The sequence below is a fragment of the Platalea leucorodia genome (genome assembly GCF_965183815.1).
Source record: "Platalea leucorodia genome assembly, chromosome: W".
In the NCBI taxonomy this organism is placed as follows: domain Eukaryota; kingdom Metazoa; phylum Chordata; class Aves; order Pelecaniformes; family Threskiornithidae; genus Platalea; species Platalea leucorodia.
Window position 1 is genome coordinate 44,109,807 of NC_138859.1, and position 23,264 is coordinate 44,133,070.

At 51.3% G+C, this 23,264-nt stretch overlaps 1 protein-coding gene across 2 annotated transcripts; it reads left to right on the forward strand.

The window, feature by feature from the left end:
- Positions 1-383: 383 nt before the first annotated feature.
- On the forward strand, positions 384-22,650 carry LOC309601498 (mitogen-activated protein kinase 4-like; the record flags this gene model as incomplete). Of its 2 annotated transcripts, none has more annotated exons than XM_082334526.1 (5): positions 384-929; positions 11,369-11,534; positions 17,315-17,476; positions 20,040-20,241; positions 21,963-22,650. In XM_082334526.1, the coding sequence occupies 5 exons, from the start codon at positions 384-386 to the stop codon at positions 22,648-22,650; spliced, it is 1,764 nt and encodes a 587-aa protein (XP_082190652.1). The 2 variants fall into 2 exon arrangements, with proteins under 2 accessions (XP_082190652.1, XP_082190653.1); XM_082334527.1 differs by having other exon boundaries at positions 11,369-11,513.
- Between the last annotated feature and the right edge of the window lie 614 nt (positions 22,651-23,264).

Here is a 23,264-nt window from a genome sequence, read left to right on the forward strand (position 1 = left end):
TTGGGGACATCGGAGAAGGAAAACAAGAAAGTGGCTGAAAAATGTAGCGGCACTGATCTTTTAATCTCAAGAAAAATAACCTTTCTATTTTGCTAGAGATCTCTGGGCTGCATTTATCCGCACTGCTTGGGAAGTCTCTTCTACCCCTTGATTTCTCACCCAGTTTAAAACATTTTATTTGTGTGTGTGTGTTGCTCGCATCTATTTTCACTGCATCTGTGTGTCATCTTGAAGCGATGGGCTCGGAGCAAGACCCCCCCAGGCAGGTGTAAGTAATAATGAGGTTCTTGATTTCAAACCACGTTTGCGATCTGGAAGCTCTTCGACTCTCCCAGCTTTTCAAGTGACGAAGAGGAAAAAGCTGAAAGAGGACAGAGCCCGCGATGGCAGAGAAGTGTGACTGTATCGCCAGCATGTACGGGTACGATCTGGGCTGTCGTTTCATTAATTTTCGCCCTTTGGGCTTTGGGGCCAACGGGCTGGTGCTGTCAGCCCTCGACAGCAAGAGCTGCCGCAAAGTGGCGGTGAAGAAGATCACCATCGGTGATGCTCGGAGCATGAAGCACGCTTTTCGGGAGATCAAAATCATCCGCCGCCTGGAGCACGATAACATCGTGAAGGTGTATGAGGTGTTGGGGCCGAAAGGGACCAACCTGCGCGGGGATTTTTTCAAGTTTAACATGGTGTACATCGTTCAGGAGTACATGGAGACGGACCTGGCGCGGCTGCTGGAGCAGGGGAAGCTCGCCGAGGAGCACGCCAAGCTCTTCATGTACCAGCTGCTGCGGGGGCTGAAGTACATCCACTCGGCTAACGTTCTCCACCGTGACCTCAAGCCGGCCAATATTTTCATCAGTACGGAGGACCTGGTGCTGAAGATCGGCGACTTCGGGCTGGCCAGAATCGTGGATCAGCATTACTCGCACAAGGTAGGCAATGCCGAATCGGTGAGGCTGGTGCTCTCTTGGCGAGCTGCCGGCCGGCACGGGGAGGCGTTGAACGCCTTTAGGGTGAAGCAGTTGGACCGTGGTAGATCTTCTCGGGAGAAACCGGTCCTTGAGGCTGTTCGGGCAGCTGTAAGCGCTGCTGGGGGGGTCACTGGTGGCGGTTGCCCTCCCTGCCCCAAGCCAGGACATGTTTCCTGGGCAGAGCCCGTGGGTTGAGCTCTGCCAAGCGCAAACCAGGGCCTTCCAGCACCGCAAAGCGCCGAGCAGGGCACAGGAAGGGTTCAAGTGCCATTCAGGTGTCTTTCATTGCTTTATGTCCTATATATCAAATATATACTTATATATTTTATTCTGTCCCAGCAATGGACGGTGTGGAGGTGTGCGTTTGCTCGCTTTACCGAAATGACTAAACTTTCTGTTTCTTGCTTTCCTGCTTTTATAAAACACAAGCTGCTGTTCATGCCCACAGCAGAAGCACGTGGAAACGTTACCTGGCTCGTCCGCAGCCACTGTGCTTGTCTTCGTCCTCGCTTCTGTGCCAACTGGCTTTTTAAAAACCCAACTCTGTCTGAATTACACTTATTTAATCGTAGGGAAAGAGGGGTGGGTCTTTGAGATACAGGCATATTCTTTCATCTGAGGTCAAGATCCAAATAACATATAAAATTTTTTGCTCTTTGGTACTTACGTACTGTATTATAATGCAATAATAATTGTGAGTGGCCGGGCGCAGCCCTGGGCAGCCTGGTTTGCCCCACTGCTGCACTGCTCAGGGCAGGGGATGCCAAAAACCCACCCAGGCCCCCCAGCCTGGGCATCCCCTGCGGTCCCGTCCCTCGGTCCACGCACGCCTTCTCGCAGCAGTCTGGCTGGGGTGGAGAAGGAAGGAAAGGAGGAATGAAGCAAAATGCAGGAAAACAAATACCTGCCCTTGAGTAGGAGAAATCCATCCCCTCCTTGGGGGGTCTTAGGGACTGGCTCAGTTTTCCTCTCCTGCTGCTGTCACCAACTTCTCTCTGTCTGCCCAAGGAGGGCTGAAACTCCCCCAAAGCCGCACTTTCTAACAAGGAATTAACGAGCCATGGGGCTGTGGTCTCCTCCGCAAAGGGTCGCATTCCCGGGCAGCTGCCAAACCCTGCAAAATAATTGAAGGTACTGAAACCAGTTCTCTACTCAAGCAAAAATGCAGCGATTCACAGAGCTGCATTTTTCCTCTAACACACTTAATTCGGTGTTGCAGTCTCTTGCAGCGAAACCCTCCTGGTGGGGTAGCCTTGGATGTGTTGCTCTGTCTTGGGAGGGATCCGGCATGCTGTGGCCACCACGGCCGGGCTGTCCCCGGGCTCTCCTGTGCCCTCGCGAAAGGGAGGTTGGAACTGGGAGCAGCTTAAGGTGGGAGCGGTGGCTGTGCTGACAGCAGGGAGGCAAGGAAAATGGGCGAGAAATCTCCATAACATGCGATCCTGACGCTAATGGATTTTGAAGGGGGTTGCAGATGTTTAATGCGGGTTGCCATCCAGGCTGGAGGTTTTGAGCAGTGGAGGAGTGCGGCGGAGGCTTCATCAACTCGCGGATCCACATGGTCCTGGGAGAAAGCAAAGTATCGCGTGGTCTGCGCCAGTAGACACAAGGCAGTCTGCAGCCGATTTCTGGTTAAAGTTACTATTTGGTATTGTAAGATAAGATAAAATCTATTTTCTTGAGCTGGATGTTTGTGTGGAGGAGCTCAGTGCCCCCCGTGGACCCGCCGTCGCGCCTGTACCGAGGTTTAAATGCGTTTTGCGTTTACCGGTGGGTTCCTGCCCAGCGCGGCTCGGATTTGGGCGCCGTCGCTTTGCGCAGGGAGGCAGGGAAGGGGAGAGGGAAAAGGATGGCGAAAAGATGATCTCGTTATCCTGAAGCTGAGCCCTGATCTGTTCTGGTTTCGAGTCTGGGATCTGGGGGGGAAAGAAAACCTGGGGAAAAGGAAGAAGGTTGCAAGGGACATCGGGGAGTGAGCGCAGGGTCCTCGTCCCTGCTGTTTCCCCCTCCTGTGCTCCCTTCCTCACCAGTTATTTATTACCCAGCTCAGGAAGAGGCTCCTGGCTTTTTGAGTGTTTTTGGTTTGGTTTGGTTTTTTTTAAAGTCAGGTGCATTCAGAGGCTTTTCCCAAGGGAGGATAACTCCCGGCGAGAACCCCTGCAAACAAGGCAGCGCTACATGAATGCAGAAAGTCACTGATTTAAGGAGCATCATCTTGTCAGAGACTGCGGGATCAGGGTAGGAGTCGTCTGTCTGTGTCTGCTGCAGAATTATTTATTTCTAAGCAATTCTCCGTCACCTTAATAACAGCCAGCGCAGTGGGAAAGAGCTGTCCGGAGGGTGGCCAGGGCTGCGGCTTCGTGGTAGGACGTAACTTTGCAAGATGCCATTGCGGGAGCATCCTCCGATTCCTTCCAGGGGTGGGAGGCTGGAGCATCAGTGCAAAAAACCGGCAGATCCCCACTGTGCAGAGAGACCTGGACGCCGCTCTAGAGCAGAGCCGAAAATAGCAGCGCTGTGGTGAGCATCCAGCACCACAAATAATGTCAGTTATTTGGAAATTCTGGCGACGGGGAGGAGTGTGTTTGCCGAAGCCGGGTGATGGGCGCTGCAAAGGCAGAGGTACGACAGGAGGGCTTGGACGGGGCTTGGGTCAGTCCCGCTTTTGATTTCCAGCTCTTCTCGGATGACTCGGAAAAATCAATTCCTTTCTGTATTTCCCTTTCAAGCTCTACTTTCCTCAAGGGCTCATACAGATTTATAAGCTCCTTGGTCCGTGCTCTTGCAGAAAGCATCTGTCTGAAGCTGCTGAGCCTCCACCCCGCTGCCGACCGGTGTTGAGCACAACAGGGATCCTTCCACCCCAAAGTTTGGTGCCGCCGGCAGGTGCTAATGCGGAGCTGCCCAAAAGCAGATGAAATCCTGCTCCCTGGGTAATTAATTGCTGAAAAGACCCAGTAAATCCAAACCTCTGAAGGCAGCGCAGGGCCACAGCTCTAGAATAATACTTTGCTTGCAAGCCTTTGCAGTGAGGAAGGGTCATCTTAAGTGCTTGAATTTTTTTCATGTATGCTGTTTTGGATCTGGAATATGCTTCTACTGATGCCTGGGTTGTGCTAACATGAAAAATTGCAGGTTGTGTGTTGATATTCATCTAAAAGGTCACAGCTCTTCTGACCCGGTGTTTCTCAAACCTCAAACCATCCTGCTGAGTGTTAAAATGACAAATAATAACTGTGGTAGATTGTGAGCAGAGTTTTAAACACAGTCTAGAAATAAATATACCACCTAAATAATAGTTCTTACTTGGCAATGTGTCTTGTTTACATGACTTGCAGCAGGCAACCATTTAATTAGGATAATTTGGTGGGAAAGGGAGAGCTCTCCTACTCCAGGAGATACCCTGAACCACAGCGGGGTGCTGGCCTTTGCAAGCTTCGAAGCAGAGCAGCTTTGCCTGTGTTTCTGCCGCCATTTGGCTGGTGTTTGCTGCTCAAATCCCTTTCTCCGTGTGCCAAGAGCAGCGTGGGGGCATCTGTTCATTTAAAACTTCCCAGTAGGAAATGAGATGAACTTCAAGCTGCCAAGGTCACCTCCAGATCTGGGTCTGCACCTTCACAGGCTACTTAGACCTGACGGCTTAACTTTTAGCCCTGTCTCAGATAAACACGTTTCTAAGCTGCCTGGGTGCTCAGGTACTTGCAAACATCTCTTTAGGGCACAGAATATCAGGTCTAGCAGGAGAGGACCCTTGGGAGATGATCCTGTGTGTCCCCCTCTCTCTGTCACCCTGTTCCTTCCCCGATGCTCTCGCCATCCAGCCACGCAGGCTCCTTTCTCTTCCCTCTTACTACTCTTTTTATCCCACGGAGTCACTAATCCTGCTGTTTATCCCTCTAGAACATCTCCACATTAATCCCTTTTTCCCCGGTCGCCGCTGTTTGTGGTCTGAACGCTTTGCTCTGCGACTCGGCACCCAAACGGTGAGCAGAGGAGCATTGGAGATGAAGATAAGGGACAGCTCTGGTCTCCGTGGGGTCCTTATCCTTACGCAAAACATTTCCCTTTTCATAAACCACCTCCTTATTGAATGCGAGCATCTCGCCTTCACCATCGGAGCGCTCCGCAATGCCCCCTCCATCTGCAGCCTTGTGGTCCTGCCTGCCCCGCACCTCCCTGCCTTCCCCCCATGGTCCAGCCCCTACCTGCGTTTCTTCAGAGGCTGCCTGGGTGTGTGTAGCTGCCCATCTGTCCGTCCATCCCCACTCTTATGCCCTAATAAATATCTTTGGCTCCAAAAGAGAGTCCAGATGTGATCTGCTCCAAGTTTGGGGGGCAAGGGGGTGTAAAAGTGAGATGCTGTCCTCCCTTGAGGACCCTTAGCTCATGGTGGGCAGGAGGGATGGGAAAGAAGGGAGATAGCAAAGTCAAGCCTGAAAAGTTGGGGTAAATACCAATAAATGTCTAGATTTAAAAATAATAAATGTTTCGGAGGGCAGACAGCCCTGGCCGAGTGTCCCATGTGGCGTGTCACCCGGCGCCGGTCAGAGGGGAGCTGTTGGGTTGGGTGGTCCTGTCTGGAGAAGACAACAGAAATGCCTGCTCTATGGGGATACGGAGACTTGCTGAATCTCTTTACTCGGGTGATGAGCCAGCAAAGTGGGACGCTCCTTAGCCAGCCCATGTTGTAGAAGATAGTCAGGTTACCTCTTCTGGGGGTCTGGGGGCTCTACCTAGTGCCCCAAAGCACTTGGGGGCATCTGCAAGGGGCTGCCAGGGGACCCTCTCTCCCTTTGCCTATTGACAACATTAATTACAGAATTAATTGGCAGAAATTCCACGCTAAGGAGGGTGCAGCGGCCCTTTTAAGGGGAGATCTCATGGCCAATAGTTTCCAGGACATCTTCAAACCTTTGAAGTCCTCCCTTCATTTCGTACTTGCTGACCAGTGCAAACGTAATAGCTTCCAGTTCATCCGGTAAAATAATAAAATTCCCAGGTGGGTCATCATGAGGAGGTCTTCAAAGGAGATGAGGACGTGTGATGTTGCTCTGTGCTCGCCCTGGAGGGGACCACCCTCCGCGTTCAGCCCTCGGGCAGCTGCCCGCGGCCCCGTGCAGCCGGTGCCGAGCCTTCCTGCTGTGACCCCGACTTGGTTACTCTTCTCCTCTGTCCTCTGATGAAGCACGTAATAGTCTGCGGTCCTGAAATAAATGCGCTCTGTCATCCCGAACCGATGAGAACACGTGTCACGTTGCCGGAGACGTGCACAACGGCAGTTTTATTATTTTATTATGGAGCAACGTTCCTGCAAACCCGGCGTCTTTCCCAACCTCTCCTAGAACTGCCCTACCTGCCTTTTAAAAAATAAGCTTAAAAAACATACTGTGAAGAGGCATCAGCCTGCTCCTGCTCCGGGATTATTCCAAAAGCTTGGGGTTGTTGCGATTTTGAATCCCCCCCCTTGGCACTGCAGCCGTCCGCACCAGGAGCCGACCAGGCTCCCGTGGGTGCAGCAGCAGCAATCTCCTTCCTGGCTGTGGCTGGATCCTGCTGGATTTCCAGTTCATGGGCACCTGGTTTGCACCTCTGCGGCTTTTTGAGTGCAGGAAGATGAGTTTTGGTGTGAAATACTCTTGGGAGAAGCTTGGCGCTGCTTGATTTGCAGTATGTGGGATCCTGAATTTTAGCATCCGCCTCGAGGAGACCTGCCCTTGGTCCCTCCAGCTCCAAGGAGGAGCTCCGGGCTTGGGAAACGGTTGTTTCGGAGCACCGGCGGGTCTTGCTGTGCTCCCCACGTACTGCCAGGCCGTGCCAGCTTCCCTCGGCGCGCTCGGGATGCAGGTGGTCCAGCGTGCCGTGACCAGTGTGACACCGGGATGCAGCAGCACCCGCGCCTGCCCAGAATTGTTTCTCCTTCTGGTGTTACAATCAATGCACAAAATCCGTGTTGTGTAAAGATTAGAAAAAAACATTCATTGTTCTTTGCTTTTTTCCTTGCCGTGCTGTTTGATACGACTCGATGCTTATCCTACCTGTAGTGAATTCATCACCTTTATAGATTGCCTGAGCTGTTCCTGCACGTGCCACAGGAGCAGAGGAGCAGCAGGAAAATGATACTTGAAAATTGCAACAAAAAATAGCATGAGAGAGCTTGAGAGCAAGCTTTGGACTTGAAACTCTTTCTGTTTTTAAATTAACTCCGTTATATTGGTTTTTAAAGAGATTCGAGTGGTTCTTCAGAAAGGGCTGTACTGAATCCACAGAATATTGTCATGAAGATAGAATCATAGAATCATAGAATTGTTAAGGTTGGAAAAGACCCTTAAGATCATCAAGTCCAACCGTTAACCCAGCACTGCCAAGCCCACCACTAAACCATGGCCCTAAGCACCACATCTCCTCGGCTTCTAAATACCCCCAGGGATGGGGACTCAGCCCCTGCCCTGGGCAGCCTGGGCCAGGGCCTGACAGCCCTTTGGGTGAAGAAGTTTTTCCCAATACCCAACCCAACCCTGCCCTGGCGCAGCTTGAGGCCGTTCCCTCTCGTCCCATCGCTTGTTCCTGGGGAGCAGAGACCGACCCCCCCGGCTCCAGCCTCCTTTCAGGCCGTTGCAGAGAGCGATGAGGGCTCCCCTCAGCCTCCTCTTCTCCAGGCTGAGCCCCCCCAGCTCCCCCAGCCGCTCCTCCCCAGCCTTGTGCTCCAGCCCCTGCCCCAGCCTCGCTGCCCTGCTCTGGCCACGCTCCAGCCCCTCCATGGCCGCCTTGGGGTGCGGGGCCCAGCGCTGAGCACAGCATTCGAGGGGCGGCCTCACCAGTGCCCAGCGCAGGGGCACCATCCCCTCCCTGCTCCTGCTGGCCACACCGTTCCTGATACAAGCCAGGATGCCACTGGCCCCCTTGGCCACCTGGGCACCCTGCTGGCTCATGTCCAGCGGCTGTCGACCAGCACCCCCAGGCCCTTTCCCGCCGGGCAGCTCCCAGCCGCTCCTCCCCACGCCTGCAGCGGTGCCTGGGGTTGCTGTGCCCCCAGGGCAGGACCCAGCCCTGAGCCTCGCTGACCCTCACCCAGTTGGCCCAATCTCATACAGTTGGCCCGATGTATATTCTACAGCTGCTGCCCTCGCGTAAGTCTTGGCACCGCGGGTAAGAGCTGAGCCCGTACCTAACCCAGGTGTAGGTGGATCCATCCGTACCCAAGCATCCCGCGGCTGTGCCAGCGACTGCGTGATCCCGGCTCCCGAAGCTGTGGTGATATTTCCCCATAGGACTTGATACTCCACAGGACTGTAGTTACTTCCTCCAGGTGGCAGGACAGGAACTTATCTTGTGTATTTTATAAAAATAAAGATCTAGCTCGTGTTTTTAGGCACCGTGGAGGCAGAGCAGGCATAGGTGTTGGGGCTGTATAAGCCGCTCAGGACTGGGGTGCCGTGCTACCCAGCCTGGGAGCACCCCGAGCCACTCCCGCCAGAGGACCTCGGGCCAGAAAAGTCTTGATTTTCAAACTTCCCATCAGCCCTTCCCAGTATTTTCCTCCTGAGAAAGAGGAGGGATAACCCAGAGCCCAGCAGCGGAATGCCGTGGGAAGCAAGGAGGGGTCCAACTGTGTGGTCCGCGAGTCGGTGGGATGGAGAGAAGCTGTAGGTTGCTCCTCTCCACGGGTCCTCCCTGGGCTTGGTGGCGGGTGACCCAGTGGTCTGGGTTATTCAGCAGATGAAAAGCGGGAGACGAGAGTCAAATACACGGTGATCGGTAACGGAAGAGGGAAGCACAATGAGAAGCGCTGCTAATTAATTACCACCAGTAACCTCACACAGCACGGGAGGGGTTGAAGAGGTGTCCGAAAGACGCGGTGAGTTTTTGCAGGGAATTTTTTTCCGATGCATGATTGATGCCCGGGGAAGAAAAGGTTTGGCTTGTTGCACCATATAGATATTTGCAGTATATTGCTCATACATTTTGCATGGTGCACACGCCGCCGAGAATTCAAATCCATCTCGCTGTCAGAAAAGAGAAACGTATGAACCGAATGTTAAGTCTGTAAGGACAGTGGCATTCCTTTGCTGGGAAAGGGAGGCAATTGCTCCGGCCAGGAATTGCCCTGGATCGCTGTCCCCGAAGTTTTATTTTCTTAGGATTTTTCCAATAAATACCAACACCGCCATTGTTGGGAATAATTACAGTAGCCGAAAAGCGGTGGTCTGATCGGATAACGCCTGGGGGCTTTTGTGCCAGCTCTGATTCAGCAGCATTAGCAAAAATGTAACAGCATTAAATGAAACTTCTCAGCTAATCAGTCTCCACTACGACTTAAGAAGACCAAAATTAAAATGCTCTTTTAAAAGCAAACCCTTTATGATGAAAAGCTCGACGACTTGCAGGTTTGGAAATTGGAACAAAAACCTGCGTTGGGGGAAGAGGAGCATTAAAAACCTTGTCGCGTTTGTCACGGTGCGCTGCTCTCACATTTGGGCTGAGAGATGTATGGTAAAACATCGTAGGAGATGCTATACAGCGGAACTGCATCCGCAGTTACGTTGCAAGTGAAAACAGTTTATGAAACTCTATCAGTTAGGATGGAGTTTTTAACTTGAGTTTTTACGTGAACCGTATTCATGCTGACATTGCATTTTAGAATCAGAGAATGGTTTGGGTTGGAAGGGACCTTAAAGATCGTATGGTTCCAACCCCCTCCCATTTTGATACTCTCCAAATGCTTCATGGCATTTAAATGCAATTCAACTTTATAATTCCTTTCTTTTTTTGTCTTTTCTACCATGTTTCAATCTACGCCGTTCTGTTAATGCGTTATATTTCATACAGAAAATACCACTTATGAATATTCCAACATTATCCTGATGAAATAACTGTTCACGTCCAACCCCGGTGTGGCACCCGTGCATCCGGAGCTTGGCCGGCGGGCAAAGCCGGGGGCGCTGGGCCATCCCTTACGATGCCAGCGTTATTTGCAGGATTGAACGCACCCCCTTGATTTCAGCAGGAGCTGCTGAGCGCTTGGCACTTGTCTTAAATCTCCCGGGTGAGTTCAGGAACGGGAGGGCTGTGGTCCAAAGAGACGACAGCGCTCCGTCTTTGTCCCATGGGGTGCTGCTGAGGGCACCTCCTTTAAAACCAGGTCAAGCATCCCAACCGACCATCCTCACTGGAAGCAAAGTAGGACGGAGGACGAGGAGCTGCCCCACGCCACCCGGCTGCCGGAGGCGATGCTGGGGCCCCGGCGGCCGGGTGGCAAGGGAGGGAGGCGATTTATTAGGCAGGACTCAGGCTCAGTGCAGAAAGGACAGGGTTTCCTAGCGCCACATCAGCTCGCTAATCCCCAAAAGGGCTTTCCCACTTATCCCAGTAGTGATTTTCCTCCATAAATCTGTTTTTCTGCCCGTCCCCTTGTTCTCTTCTTTATTACAAGATCCCACGTCTCACCCCTGTGAGATGTTGCGCGGGCTCGTCCGCAGTTCCCAGCACGTGCCCCAACCCGAAGCGGGGTTCACTGCAGCAGCATCCCGAGGATGCAGGTGGGGCGAACTCGCCTGGCTTCTGTGAGAGGCCGGATGCTGCTGAGCGAATCCTTCGGTGCTGCCCGCTTGGGAGCCCTGGGTGCTCCCCGTGCCACCTCTTGTGCGTCCCCCGGTGCTCGCCGTGGGTTTGTGCCCAGCCAGGGCTGACCCCTGGGCAGCTGCTGTTGCATGGGCTCCCCAGGGAGCTCCCGCCCTTCAAAAATTCAGTTTCTGCTGGGAATTGGATTTGTGGGAATTCAGCTCCACGTAGCTTGCTCTTACCAGCAGTTTAGGTAGCTATGGAGGGACTATAGATAGTCCTAGAGGGACTAGGCTTAACTAGAGATGGAATCGGCAAAAGATGGCAAACTGGTAGCTTTTGGAAATCCGAGCACTCTGTTCCTTCACGCTCTGATAGGTTATAGCTGGGACCCAGCAAAGCACTTAAATAATGTGCTTAACTTCCAAAATGTCTCAGATGGTCAAATTGGGATTTATACAATAAAACCAAACCTTCTAATAGTGACCTGAAATAACTTTGGCAGGTATGATCTGCAAATCTGTGCTATTAAAGCAATCTGCCCTTTGCAGAAGATGCTTCAATACCAGGGTGACAAACAGCAAATAAGTTTTTGGGGAGCAGCAAGCGCTTTGCCTCCTGGAGCACCGAAGCATCTCTCTTTCCAGTGGTGTACGTCTCACCTCTTTGCTTCCTGCAAGACACACAACCGCAGCCCGCCATAGACACAGCACAAGCGTGGTGGGCAGGTTTCTCTGCGGGATCCGATGGTGGGACCACGGCCGGCAGTGAGGGCTGAGCGGGGAGGAGCGGAGGAGCTCTCTTGCAAGGTTGCTGACATCTCTGTCTCTCTGCTTTTTCAGGGTTACCTTTCCGAAGGCTTAGTAACAAAATGGTATCGCTCCCCCCGCCTCCTCCTCTCGCCAAACAACTACACCAAAGCCATCGATATGTGGGCGGCCGGCTGCATCCTGGCCGAGATGCTGACGGGAAGGATGCTCTTCGCTGGTAGGTTTCTGGCTCCCGTTGATTAATTTTTTTTCTCCTTCCTTCCTTCCTTGCTACCCAATTTGAAGGCTTTTTAGCATGGCAGAGGGAATTCCCCTCTCCTTGCCAGCCAAGGCATCGCTTGTAGCATCGCTACAGCGATCCTACGGTTGATTATTAGACATGAGAGCTGTCTCAAGAACAAACTTGGACAACCTCTGCTATGAGAGGGTCCCTTGGTTGGTGCAAGCTTCCCTGATAGAGGCAGGTCCTTGGGGATGGAGAAGAGTTACCGTCTTGATTTCACTCAGCCTTCTTGTGCTTGCCCGGGAAGGACACGTGGTGGTACGGGGGTGGTGGCACCCGGTGGGAAGCCAGCGGCCGGTGGGGTGCCCGAGGGTGGCCAGGGTCAACGGTGCCTCTGTGCCGAGCCTTGCCGGGCAGGGACCGTCTGCTGCCAAAGGCAAAACCCCAAACAAAGAACAATTCTGATGAAACAACAAAACCTTTTTCTGTTTCTGGGTTTCCAACAGAAAATAAGAGCTTTTTGTTGGGAGGGAGGAAGCTAAAAAAATATGCTGGGGTGGAGTATAAGGACAGGAGATAACGTGGCCCTGTAGCAAGAGGTTTGTACTCTGTGCCGTGGATTTCAGTTGTGATTGGTGTCTTCAAGGTATTTCTTTTCTTTGAGGGAAGACATTTGAATGCCACTACCCATTTTCAGGATTTTCCTATAAGCGGGAATTGGAGCTGTAACGGTGCAGTGCAAGGAAAAGAAGACAAAAGAAGCACTGGCAAGGAGCGCATAATTATCGGTGCAGCATTTGAAGCTCAACTCTGATGTTCTTGAGGAGCAAATCTTTATTTAATACAATTCCAAAAATGCTGCTGTCGGGAGCAAAGCTGTGCGTCCCAAGCTGGGACACGGAGCCGTTCGTTCGGGAATGAAGCAGCCGCTCTCTGCCTGTTGACCGAGCTGCCTCCCTGCCCAAGGTCTGCGGCAATGCTCCTCCTTGGTTGTCTCTCCATCGCCCATTAGTGTTTCGAATGACAAGGTTTAACGCATTTTGTCAGCAGCTGTTCACAGAGTTGTGTAAATAAATAATTAGACCCATTAATAATGGAGAAGACATTTTCTTCACAAATATTTCAGTGTGCCGCAGAGCTCTGCAGCCGGTGTTTGATTGCAGCTGCTCTGTTGCTCCCTTCTCGCTCCCGCTTGTAGCTTCCATATTTCTTTTGTGAAAGCTGAAAATTAAGCAGTTGATATCATTTCAAAGAGATTATTAAAATTGCCTCCCTTTCCTTCCTTCCTCTTGTCCACCGTCTCCCTCCCCAAAATTTTCAAGTCCAGGGACTTCAGCTCTGAAAATTACGCAGCAGACCTGGCTGCTCCTGCCGCCTGCTCGGGATATATTCCAGGAGCGGGGACATCTCCATGTGCCACTTGTCCCTGCAGGTGCAGGGCATTTTCTGGTCTCACTGGGAGATGCTGCGTGTAACTGAGCTCCCGAGGCAGCTCTGCCAGCCGCTTCGCCTTGCCGAGCCGTGGTTTGCACCGTGGAAGAGTCTCCGAGCTTTTTGGGTGGAAGCAAACTGGACGATGCCTTTCCAGGACAGAGCTAAGGCACTGCCAGTCCAGGGCACCGGACCCGAACTAGCCCCAGGTAAACCAGAGCAGCAGAAGCAAACCCCAGCGCAGATGGCGGGGTCCTGGTCCTGCAGGATTTGCACCAGACCAGAGCAACGCGCCGCCTTGTATTGAACTGGGTGTAGCTGCAGCCCCAACGAAATCCTTTTGGACTCTTAAGTCAATCTCTCTTTTCATAGAATCATAGAATGTCCTGAGGTGGAAGGGACCCGCAAGGATCGTTGAGGCCAACTCCTGTCCCTGCATAGGACAACCCCAAAAATCACACCATGTGTCTGAGAGCGTTGTCCAAATGCTTCTTGAATGTTGTCAGGCTTCGCGCCGTCACTGCCTCCCGGGGGAGCCTGTTCCAGTGCTCCACCACCCTTTGGGTGAAGAACCTTTTCCTGATGTCCTAATTTTCCTATACTTCTTCCTCATGTGAAACAGCGAAACAAGACTGGCTTGTTCAGGTCCTTCTCTGGCCACCCCCACTCAGCTTTATCCTGCTTTTCCAAACTGTGCTTGACCCCTGTCTCAGCCCCAGCTTGGTTTTCGTGCTGTTTGTGGACCCCAGGGGTAGAAGCTACCTTGGCTGACACCAGCCATCTTCTGCCTAGGTGTCCGAGGTGGTCCCTAAAGCTCCCTTCATGGTCAAGGCAGACACAAAGGCAGCTCCAGGATGTGATTCATCTGGCCTCTGTCAGCTGTCTGCCTTCAGCTGAGGTTGTGCCTTAGAAATATTTATTTTTTCCACTGCTGCTCATAAGGAGCATCTGGTGAACAACCTGAAGTGCCCACGCTGGCGTTGCACGTGGCTACAGGTGAGATCAATCCTGTCCCGGCTGCCCAGGCGAGATGCCCCGCAGCAGCTGTACGGGAACCGACTTTGCAGGTTGGTTCCTGAGAGTCCACAGCAGGTTAGAGATCAGGAAGATGGGATTTGGCAGATCACAGACTGGGCTCAGCGAGCATCCCTGCTTCTCTGCTTTCCAGCCCTGTGCAATCACTTAATAAACCCCCAGATGATGGCAGGATACTTAGTTAATGGGCCGGGATCAAAATCAAAGCTCAAAATACGTATTCCTTTCGGGTTGCTTTAAAAATAGTCTGTAGAGTTGTTATGGGAAGGTCCTGGCCTTGTGCCCCGTTTTCCTGACCTCGTCCTACACCAGTAAGTAAAGAAGAGCCGGGGTGGGAGCCTGGCAGTGGGGCCCATGGTGTCCCATGCCACGTACCATCTTTCATCTGCTGGTGTCCATAGAGGAGCAGAATAAAACCCAACCACTCAGAACAGCTAAAACTGGCAAAACCACTTGCGTGGCAGCACAGGTTCATCTTTGCTTTTGTTTTTCTCCTCATTGCTTGGGAGAAGGAGTTTGCCCCCAGCCAGCTGCAGCCCCCCGCATCGCTGCAGGCCGAGACTGTGGGAGAGTCCTGGCTCACCAGCAAACACCCCGTGGGAAATAACAGCGATGTAGTTCCCAGAAAGTTGCAAACCTCCAGTAATTGCCTTACACTGGATAAATTGGTTTTTGAGTATGCGTCAGCGGCACAATTTAAATTGGGTGCTTAGCATAAGTCAATATAATTAACTCAGTAGTCTATCTGGGGTGCTTAAGCAACACAGTTAAATTAAGGTGATCGGTTATTAGGAATAGATGTCACTCGCTGCTTTCATTCTCCTACACAAATTCATGAACACCCAGCAGAGAGGGACCCCCCCGGCCCCCTTGCCCTCCCCGTAGCCCCTTCTCTGGACGACGCAGTGGCAGGAGCAGCTTTGGGTTCGGCAGAGCCCTGGGAGAGCACAAGAAATTTGGCTAACCCAAAGCTTCCAGGAGCGTAGCACGTCTCCAGCGGCTAAAATCTGGTTCACGGACCTTTGGAGAGCTCCCCACTACGAGCAGTGTGGAAAACAGGGAAGAGCATGCATGACTGAGTGGCTACAGGTCCCTTCAGTGACTTCTCCACCCTCTGCTGCTGAAGCAGATCCGAAAGCATCGCCCGTGGAAGCAAGAGAAAACAGGAGAAAAAGAAAAGCTGCCTGTCCTTGAAGATCTCCACGGGGTTCACCAGCGGGGCTACGCCCGTGACTGAGCGCTGGGAGGTGGCGCGGTGGCTTTTCCCATGGGATCGGTGCTTGTTCCCAGAGGAGGCACTAAGCAGGGCTCGGGTGCTCAGCCGGGACTTGGTTCCAAACCCAGGGAATGGTTCCCTTTTCCAAGACACAACGCAGAGCTCTTTGTTCTCTCCTCGGGTAACGGCAGCACGTTGCGTTTATTCTGTCTGTAGTCCGTGTTTTTCTTTGCAGGAATTAATGCCTCCAGAAGATCCCTAGGAATTACATAAATAGAGGATAATGGTGGAGAATGGGGTTCCTGAGAGCCATAATTCAACGCTTGCAGCATTAGCAGCTGCTTTGTGTGACTAAACGGTGCCTTCGGCTGCCGGGTGCCTTCAGTGAGCGGTGGCTGGAGCTCACGGAGAGGAGTTTGTGACCTTTAATGCCCTGTAATTTTGATCACAGTTTGGGAATTAGCCTGACTAACAAGCTGTTTGTTTCCTGACGGTCATCTTTAGTTCCTCCTGGAGCCATGCTGTGAACCTCTAAATGACCTAAAATTAGTTTTTCTATAGGAAAGTGAATTCCTTTGCCCAGGATTGATATTAGGAGAGTGGCCCTCTGTCTTTTTTGCTTTTCCTATCGCTCTGTCTTCTTCTGAGGCTTTGTTCTGAGTGGACGTGTGGTGTGATGGTGACCAGCCGTGCTGATGTCAGTGTTGGTTTGGGGCTGTCCAAGTTCATTGCCGTGTCCTGGCTCGGAGCTCTGCCGTTCGGGGTGAAAGTGGCCACGATGGCGTTGAACCAAACCTTGTTGGAGTGATGAGGCCATGATGGATTGAGACCCTTTCCCAACCTCAACGTTTGGACATGTCCTTGCCCAGGGAGGGGTGATTGGGGTCAGCTCCATGGATGTGAGCCTGGAAACCTCCTGCACCAGCCTAAAATCCATCAGTGGGACAGCAAGGGACTTGGTAGCCCCAAAATCCCTATTGGATTTGTCTGCCCCAGCCAGCTCGCTGTCTTAATGGGTAGGCCTGCCTCTAACGGCAGAATATTTATAAGCGGTGTTTCTGGCAGACAGAAAATCAATAGCGCAACTCAGTATTTCTGCCAGGCTGCTTCTCTGTACACGTAGGAAGCTGGAAATCAGCCGCGGAGCTCTTGGTCACGTCCAGTAGCGCGCTAAAGAATGGGATTAACGTTCATTATCGAGGTGGTTGGCTTCGCTCCGCTGGCGCTGCTGCTTCTCTCCTCTCACTGACTGGTAGCCGGTCCTGAGCGGGGGCTTAGGGATGCATGGATAAATATGTCCTGAAGGAAAAGGATTTAAAAATAGATGATTGCTCATCGCAGTTGTGGGGATCGTCACCATCAGAGCCTTGACTTGGTGCCCAGCAGCCAGGTGGGACCCGGTCAGAAAACCCCTTTTCCATCGGGAGAGCGCAGAGGTCAGGCACTTGCAGTCATTTAAAGATGAAGCTTTGGGACCTGTGGGGCCAAATTCACAATCTCTTTGTTATCGTTGGGGTTGCGGCCACACTTTTTGTCACCGCTGCACAGAGGTGCTTTGCTTCTCGGTGTAGCACAGCGCGTGGCAGGGACACGTGGCGACGGCCGCGTGAGCCGGGATGCGTCATTTGGGGTTACGAATGAGCCCAGCCATAGTATTGCTTAAAGAGGGTCGTCAGTTTTGAGGCCGTTAGAGCCAATATCTGTCTCCTTCCATCATGCAGGATGGACCCCACCGATGGATAATAGCTCCGTGATTTCAGTCGGGTACGGTTTCTGCTTCATAGCCATTTTAAATAGATGGCTAGGTTAATCGAGAAGCTGCGCAGACAGCCTCGGCGTGGTTTCACCAGGAGGGCAAATGGTCTAGGTTAACTCTTTCGCCTTGAAAAAGAGGTGATCCAGCTGGGAGTCCCACCACATCTTCCTTGGAGCAAAGAGCGGTGGCTGATGCGGGGACGCATCAGCGTGGAAGGGCTGGCGGGAGATGCGGCGTTGCGGTGACGTGGCTCATTTCGGAGGGGTGGCCGTGCAGGAGGGTGGCTGATAATACCAGCGCCCCCACCCCGATTTAACTGCTGGGTCTCAACTCACTGCCTGTTTTCTACCCATTTAGGAGGTCACGAGCTGGAACAGATGCAGCTTATCCTGGAGACAATCCCCGTTATCCACGAGGAAGACAAAGAGGAGCTGCTCAAAGTGATGCCCACGTTCATCAACAGCACCTGGGAAGTGAGGAAGCCGCTGCGCAAGCTGCTCCCCGAAGTGGACAGCGAAGGTACCGTAGTGCCCGCTGGCTTCGGCAATGTCCTTCTCCTGGGACTTCTCCCAGGACTTCTCCCGGCTGCCATGTTTTCAGACCTATTTCCCCAGGGAGTCACAGGAATTCTCATCCTATAAGGCCAAGTGCGTGAATGCTGGTGAATGAGAGTTCAGATATCTGAGGGTCTGCAGTGCCTGCTTCCACCTGGAGCTCACCGCCGTCCCCCCAGGTCCTGCTTGCCGTCCCACCGGGGAAGGCATGGGCTGCAGGACAGCACTCGTGGTGCAGTAGCTTTCTCGCAGGTAGCTCACACAGAAATAAGGGTGAAATAGTCTTCCAAGACTATTCTGAGACACTTTCAAGGTGCATCCCTGCCTTCCTGTGCCTCTTCTGGAGCTGTGAGGGTTCAGCCCAGAGGTTATTTTCAAGCCCTGTTCATTTTCTTGCTGTGCTTTTTGCATGAACGCAGTTGGATACTACAAGAAAATAAATGTTTGTACTTCACAAATATCTGAACTCCATGAGATGGTTGCTACAGGCAGAAATGTTGTCCAAGTGCTCTGAGGCTTGGACATAGAATCATAAATCATAGAATCGTTAAGGTTGGAAAAGACCCTTAAGACCATTGAGTCCAACCGTTAACCCAGCACTGCCAAGGCCACCACTAAACCATGTCCTCGAGCACCACGTCTGCCCTTCTTTTAAATACCTCCAGGGATGGGGGCTCAACCCCTGCCCTGGGCAGCCTGGGCCAGGGCCTGACAGCCCTTTGGGTGAAGAAGTTTTTCCCAATACCCAACCCAAACCTGCCCTGGCGCAGCTTGAGGCCGTTCCCTCTCGTCCCATCGCTTGTTCCTGGGGAGAAGAGACCGACCCCCACCTCGCTACAACCTCCTTTCAGGCAGTTGTAGAGAGCAATAAGGTCTCCCCAAGAGGACTCCCTCGTGTCGGGCTGTCGCAGCCTGCAATGCTTGAATACTTGAGCCACTTCCCTCCTTCGGTTAAAGCTTAAAAAATATCAGCAGCGTGTTGTTGCGAAGGGGCTGCAAACCGCAGGCTTTTGGACCTGAACTTTTGCCTGGAACAGCTTTGTAGGCAGTGAGAGCTTGCAGGGCAGCAGCCGGAGTTGAGCAGTGTGGACCAGGGCACGTCAGCTCTTCTGAGCTCCTTCCAGGGCTTAAACCAGGCTGGTGGACCTGGCCACCTGCTTTTGGGAAGACGTCAAGACCAAAATTACGCCGGCTTATGTTCGCTGGTGTAATTCTTCATTATAAGACGTCTGCTGTATGGGCTTGGCAATGCAATACCCATCGGCCCGGGTTACCCAGGGACCGCGTCAGCCTCCGGCAAGCAGGAATGGATTTATTCCCGTTGTTACTGCGGGAAGAAAGGTCACCTGCACCCCTTACATAATTCATCGACATTTTCCTGCCTCTCTGACCAGTAATATATCGTAATATCTAACTCATAATATATCGTTCCACCATGCTTGTTGCCCGCAGTCAGTGACCTTATGAAGCTATTGATTCCTTCCGACTTAATTAGTCCAAGCAGTGAAATAATCCCATGGGAGACAATTGGATATTGGTTAATATTTAAGCACGGAGGCAAGAGGTGTGGCCCTTCCTTTCTGCTGAGTGATTTAGCCCCTGAAGAAACGGTCCCATTCATGCAATTAAGTCTTTAATGGGGATATTTCTGAAGGTACAATGCAAAAGGAGTAACGGAAGAAAGGCGTATTCCTATTTGTCTTATCTGAACTCTAAAGGACTCTCCCGTGCACCAAGAATCAACTGAATAAGCAACGTCTTTAATGACAGGGTTTGAGCTTTTCACATAATCTCAGCAAAAGAAATCGTGGAATCGTAGACTCATTTAGGTTGGAGAAGACCTTTAAGATGATCGTCAAAGAAATCACAATAAAGCCTATACATTTAGAGTTAATCTTAGTCACTTTAATTGTGCTTAATTTCCTCCTTCATCATCGTAGAAAGAGTTCCTGCTCCACGGTCTTTCTAAAATAATTTTAGGCACTCAGGTTTCTTTAAATATTAACGGGCAAAATAGTTTCATAGTTTTGGTGCACTGAGGACTTTTAAAAATTGCACGTTAAATCTAATCCCGCTTCAGTTGCACGTAAAGGTGCGCCATCGGTTGCCTGAAATGCAGCGTGCTTGTCGAATGGATCTGGGAGCGTGGAATCAAATCCCAACACCATCCAAAGGTCTTTTTGGGGTAAGAGCTTAGCGTTCTGGCCCGGGATCGCAGCAGCGGGTGTAACAGGTCGATGCTGTCCTGCGGAGGAGCGATGCTCTCACAGTTATTTCTCCTGCCTTGCTAGATGAACTGACGCCTGCGGGCTGCAGGATTGCTCCACCGCAAGCACACAGCTCCTGTGGGAGCTAAGATGGATGCAGCTAGGACAGAAGTGCCCGTTTTAGATGCACGCGGGATGTGACCTTTAATTCCTTTCTTACTTTGAGGGGATTTGTTATGGGGGATTCACGAGGCTCATCCTGGAAAGGAAGCTGGTGTTGCTTTTGAGGAATTAGTGAGCTTGTTTCTCTCTGCTTCACAGCTATTGATTTTCTGGAGAAAATACTGACATTTAACCCTATGGATCGATTAACGGCTGAGATGGGTCTGCAGCATCCTTACATGAGTCCGTATTCCTGCCCGGAGGATGAACCAGTGTCTCAGCATCCGTTCCGGATTGAGGATGAGATTGATGATATTTTGCTGATGGAAGCCAACCAGAGCCAGATGTCTAACTGGGACAGGTATGGTACCCGAGACTGGGCCAGAGACCAGATACTGGCTTAAATTCTTTAGGCAGAACCTAACTGGTGAGTCTCTGACCTGCTCATGTTTGGGTTCAGTCACACGAGTTCCAGACCCACGAAAGACACCTGCTTTTCCTTCTTTATGCCATGGTGTAATTCTAGCCCAACCTTGCTGAAGCCAACGAGAGGTTTGTCATTGATTTCCGCAGGGAGTAGATGTTGAGTCTGGTTTTATTCACAGCCTCCGTTGTCTTCGTTTGAGTTACATCTGTTTAAGTGACGTTACGGTTCTTCCCTCTCTCCTCCGTCCCTATAACACAAGTTATAAGATAACATAATTCTTGTTCCTTTTGGGGACCGGGCCTGATTTGGAGCTCTATATTTATCACTTTTCAAGGTGCGTAAACCCCAGAGGCCACAGATCTGGGGTCTTAAAAAAAATCCTTAATTGTGTTGACTTTTGAATGGTTTGCTGAAAGTCGTACAGGAAGTTTAGAGCAGATCAAAGCCTTGAGCTGAGGTCTTTCATGTCCTAGATGATTAACCCAGTTACTAGGCCAGTCCCGGTACCGGAGCAGGTAGGACAAAAGAAGCAGCTAAGAATTAATTAGGTTCACTTTCCCATAGAGCTCCTTCCAGCTGAGCCGGGTGAGCTGGCTGAGGATGTCTGCAGCATTGTTCCTCTCTGCGTAGCAATTAAATCTCCTCGCCTTCTTAATCCACTATATTTCACCAGCATTGAAAAAAATAATCTAAAGAAATCCCTTGCTTTCACTATTCTTAATCTCTTTGCCTGGGTGAACAAATATCAGGGTGGAGGCTGGGGGGGGGACAACCAGGTAAATTAAGTAAAGAGGAAAGCTGGAAGCTTTTCTCAGGATATGTCTTCAGTGTCATCCTTCCACAGCTGCGGAATCCCTGCCAGTTATAGTCCCCAAAGCAGCAAACCAGTTGCTGGAGGTCACCTTTTTCCTCTCTTGGCTTTCTTGGTGCGACTTGTTGGTCCTGTCAGCCAGCTGGGGACAGCTGCTATAGGGCCATAAATTTTGCAACACAAAGCTGAGCGTTTTAGAGGCGGGAAATGATTTTGCCTGTGCATTGTGGGACACCTGAAGAGCGTTTCATTGCCAGGACATAGAGCTCCAATACCTGGGATAACACATCTTTTAAAAGCAGCTCGGTTAGGAGCCGGTAAATTAGATGTCACTTTGAAAACCGTGTCTAAGAGTGGGTGTTGTCGGGTAATTGCAATCAAGGGAGTTCGACTGGCTGGAGAATTTATCACTTAGCAAGGTGACCCTTCAGGGATGCTTTTGGTCCGCAACGTCAGCGTAATCTGGTGATGTCCCATCTCAGTGGGGATTTTAAGCTCATCTTTTTCGCTTTTATGGCCACAAACGAGGAGCACTCGCACTGTGGGTGCTGGTCTCTGGGCTGAGGGACAGTTTGATTATTAATATTGTTAATTGTGTTTTAATCTCACGATGGTCCTGTCCATGCAGCCTGGGCAAGCCTCAGACTCCTCATAAATTACTCAGCCTCCCTGCCTTTTTTTAACGCACAAGAAAACGATCTCTAACATTAATAAGAACTTAAAGATTTGTAGGTAAGCGGCATATCAGCAAGAAAAAGGTAAAAATAGCGGCATATCTGTTTGAGCACCGCTGGCTCTAACGAAGCCATCATCTGCATGCCTAATAGCAGGTTGTCTTTCGCAGGTATCACGTAAGCCTCTCCTCTGATTTGGAATGGAGACACGATAAATATCACGACATGGATGAGGTTCAGCGGGATCCCCGGGCAGGGTCCGAATCCATCGCTGAAGAAGCACAAGTTGATCCGCGGAAATACTCACAAAGCAGCTCAGAGAGGTTCTTGGAGCTATCCCACTCATCCATGGACCGAGTATTTGATGCCGATTGTGGGAAATCGTGTGATTACAAAGTGGGGTCACCCTCCTACTTGGACAAATTGCTGTGGAGAGACAATAAGCCCCATCATTACTCAGAGCCCAAGCTAATTTTAGATTTATCCCACTGGAAAAGAGCAACCATAGCACCCGCAGCTGAGCTATCGCTGGAAGAAGAACCATCCAACCTCTTTCTGGAGATCGCTCAGTGGGTGAAGAGCACTCAGGTGGGTCTTGAGTGTCCCAGTCCTCATCCGGAGATTCAGGAACGGAGCCTGCCGTCTTCTCCTCACCATCTCCACAAAGAACCCACGGAGGTGAACAGCGAAACAGACCCTGAGTTTGACTTGGATGTCTTCATCTCCAGGGCACTGAAACTTTGCACAAAACCCGAGGATCTTCCAGACAACAAGCTCAATGACATCAACGGGGCCTGCATATCTGAGCACCCCGGTGAGATTGTACAAACAGAGGTGTACCAGAAAGAGCGATGGTGAGGAACCCGCACCCAGGAAACCCCGCTCTATCTCCCTGTTCCTCTCTGATGGTGTGGCCATTGCCCGGGGGCTGAGTGGCTTCCGTCTGTCATTGAGCATCCGTTTTTTACACTATACCGAATGCCTTTTTCTGAAAAGGCGAGCACAAACCACATGTCCCTTTTGATGCCTTAGAAATACCTTTAAGGGAATCAAGAGGTGTGAATGAAATACTGAGTTTCTTATACTGCCTTAACACTCTTGCCTTGCAATCTCTGGGACCTGTTTGAAACTTAAATGTACGAGGGAACGATGCCAGTACATGATAAGTTTACAAACAGAACTCAAATCAACTTCTTTTCCTTTCTTTTTCTATAGCATCTTAAAATGACGAGGACAAAATCAGCATTTTCATTGTGGTCAGATACCCTCCGGGTTTTAACGGGTTCCCAAAACGCCAAACTTTGAGCTCCTCTGAGGCACCCATGTGAGTCCAGGCGGTACGGAGAGAAGCGATGCCAGGCAGCGTCCGTCGTCAGCCGCCGGTCAGCAGAGAATGGAACTAGAGGTAGAGTTGGGCCATCAGACAGAAAATAACTCTTCGAGAATGTTAATGGGGAAGGAATTTGACCTAC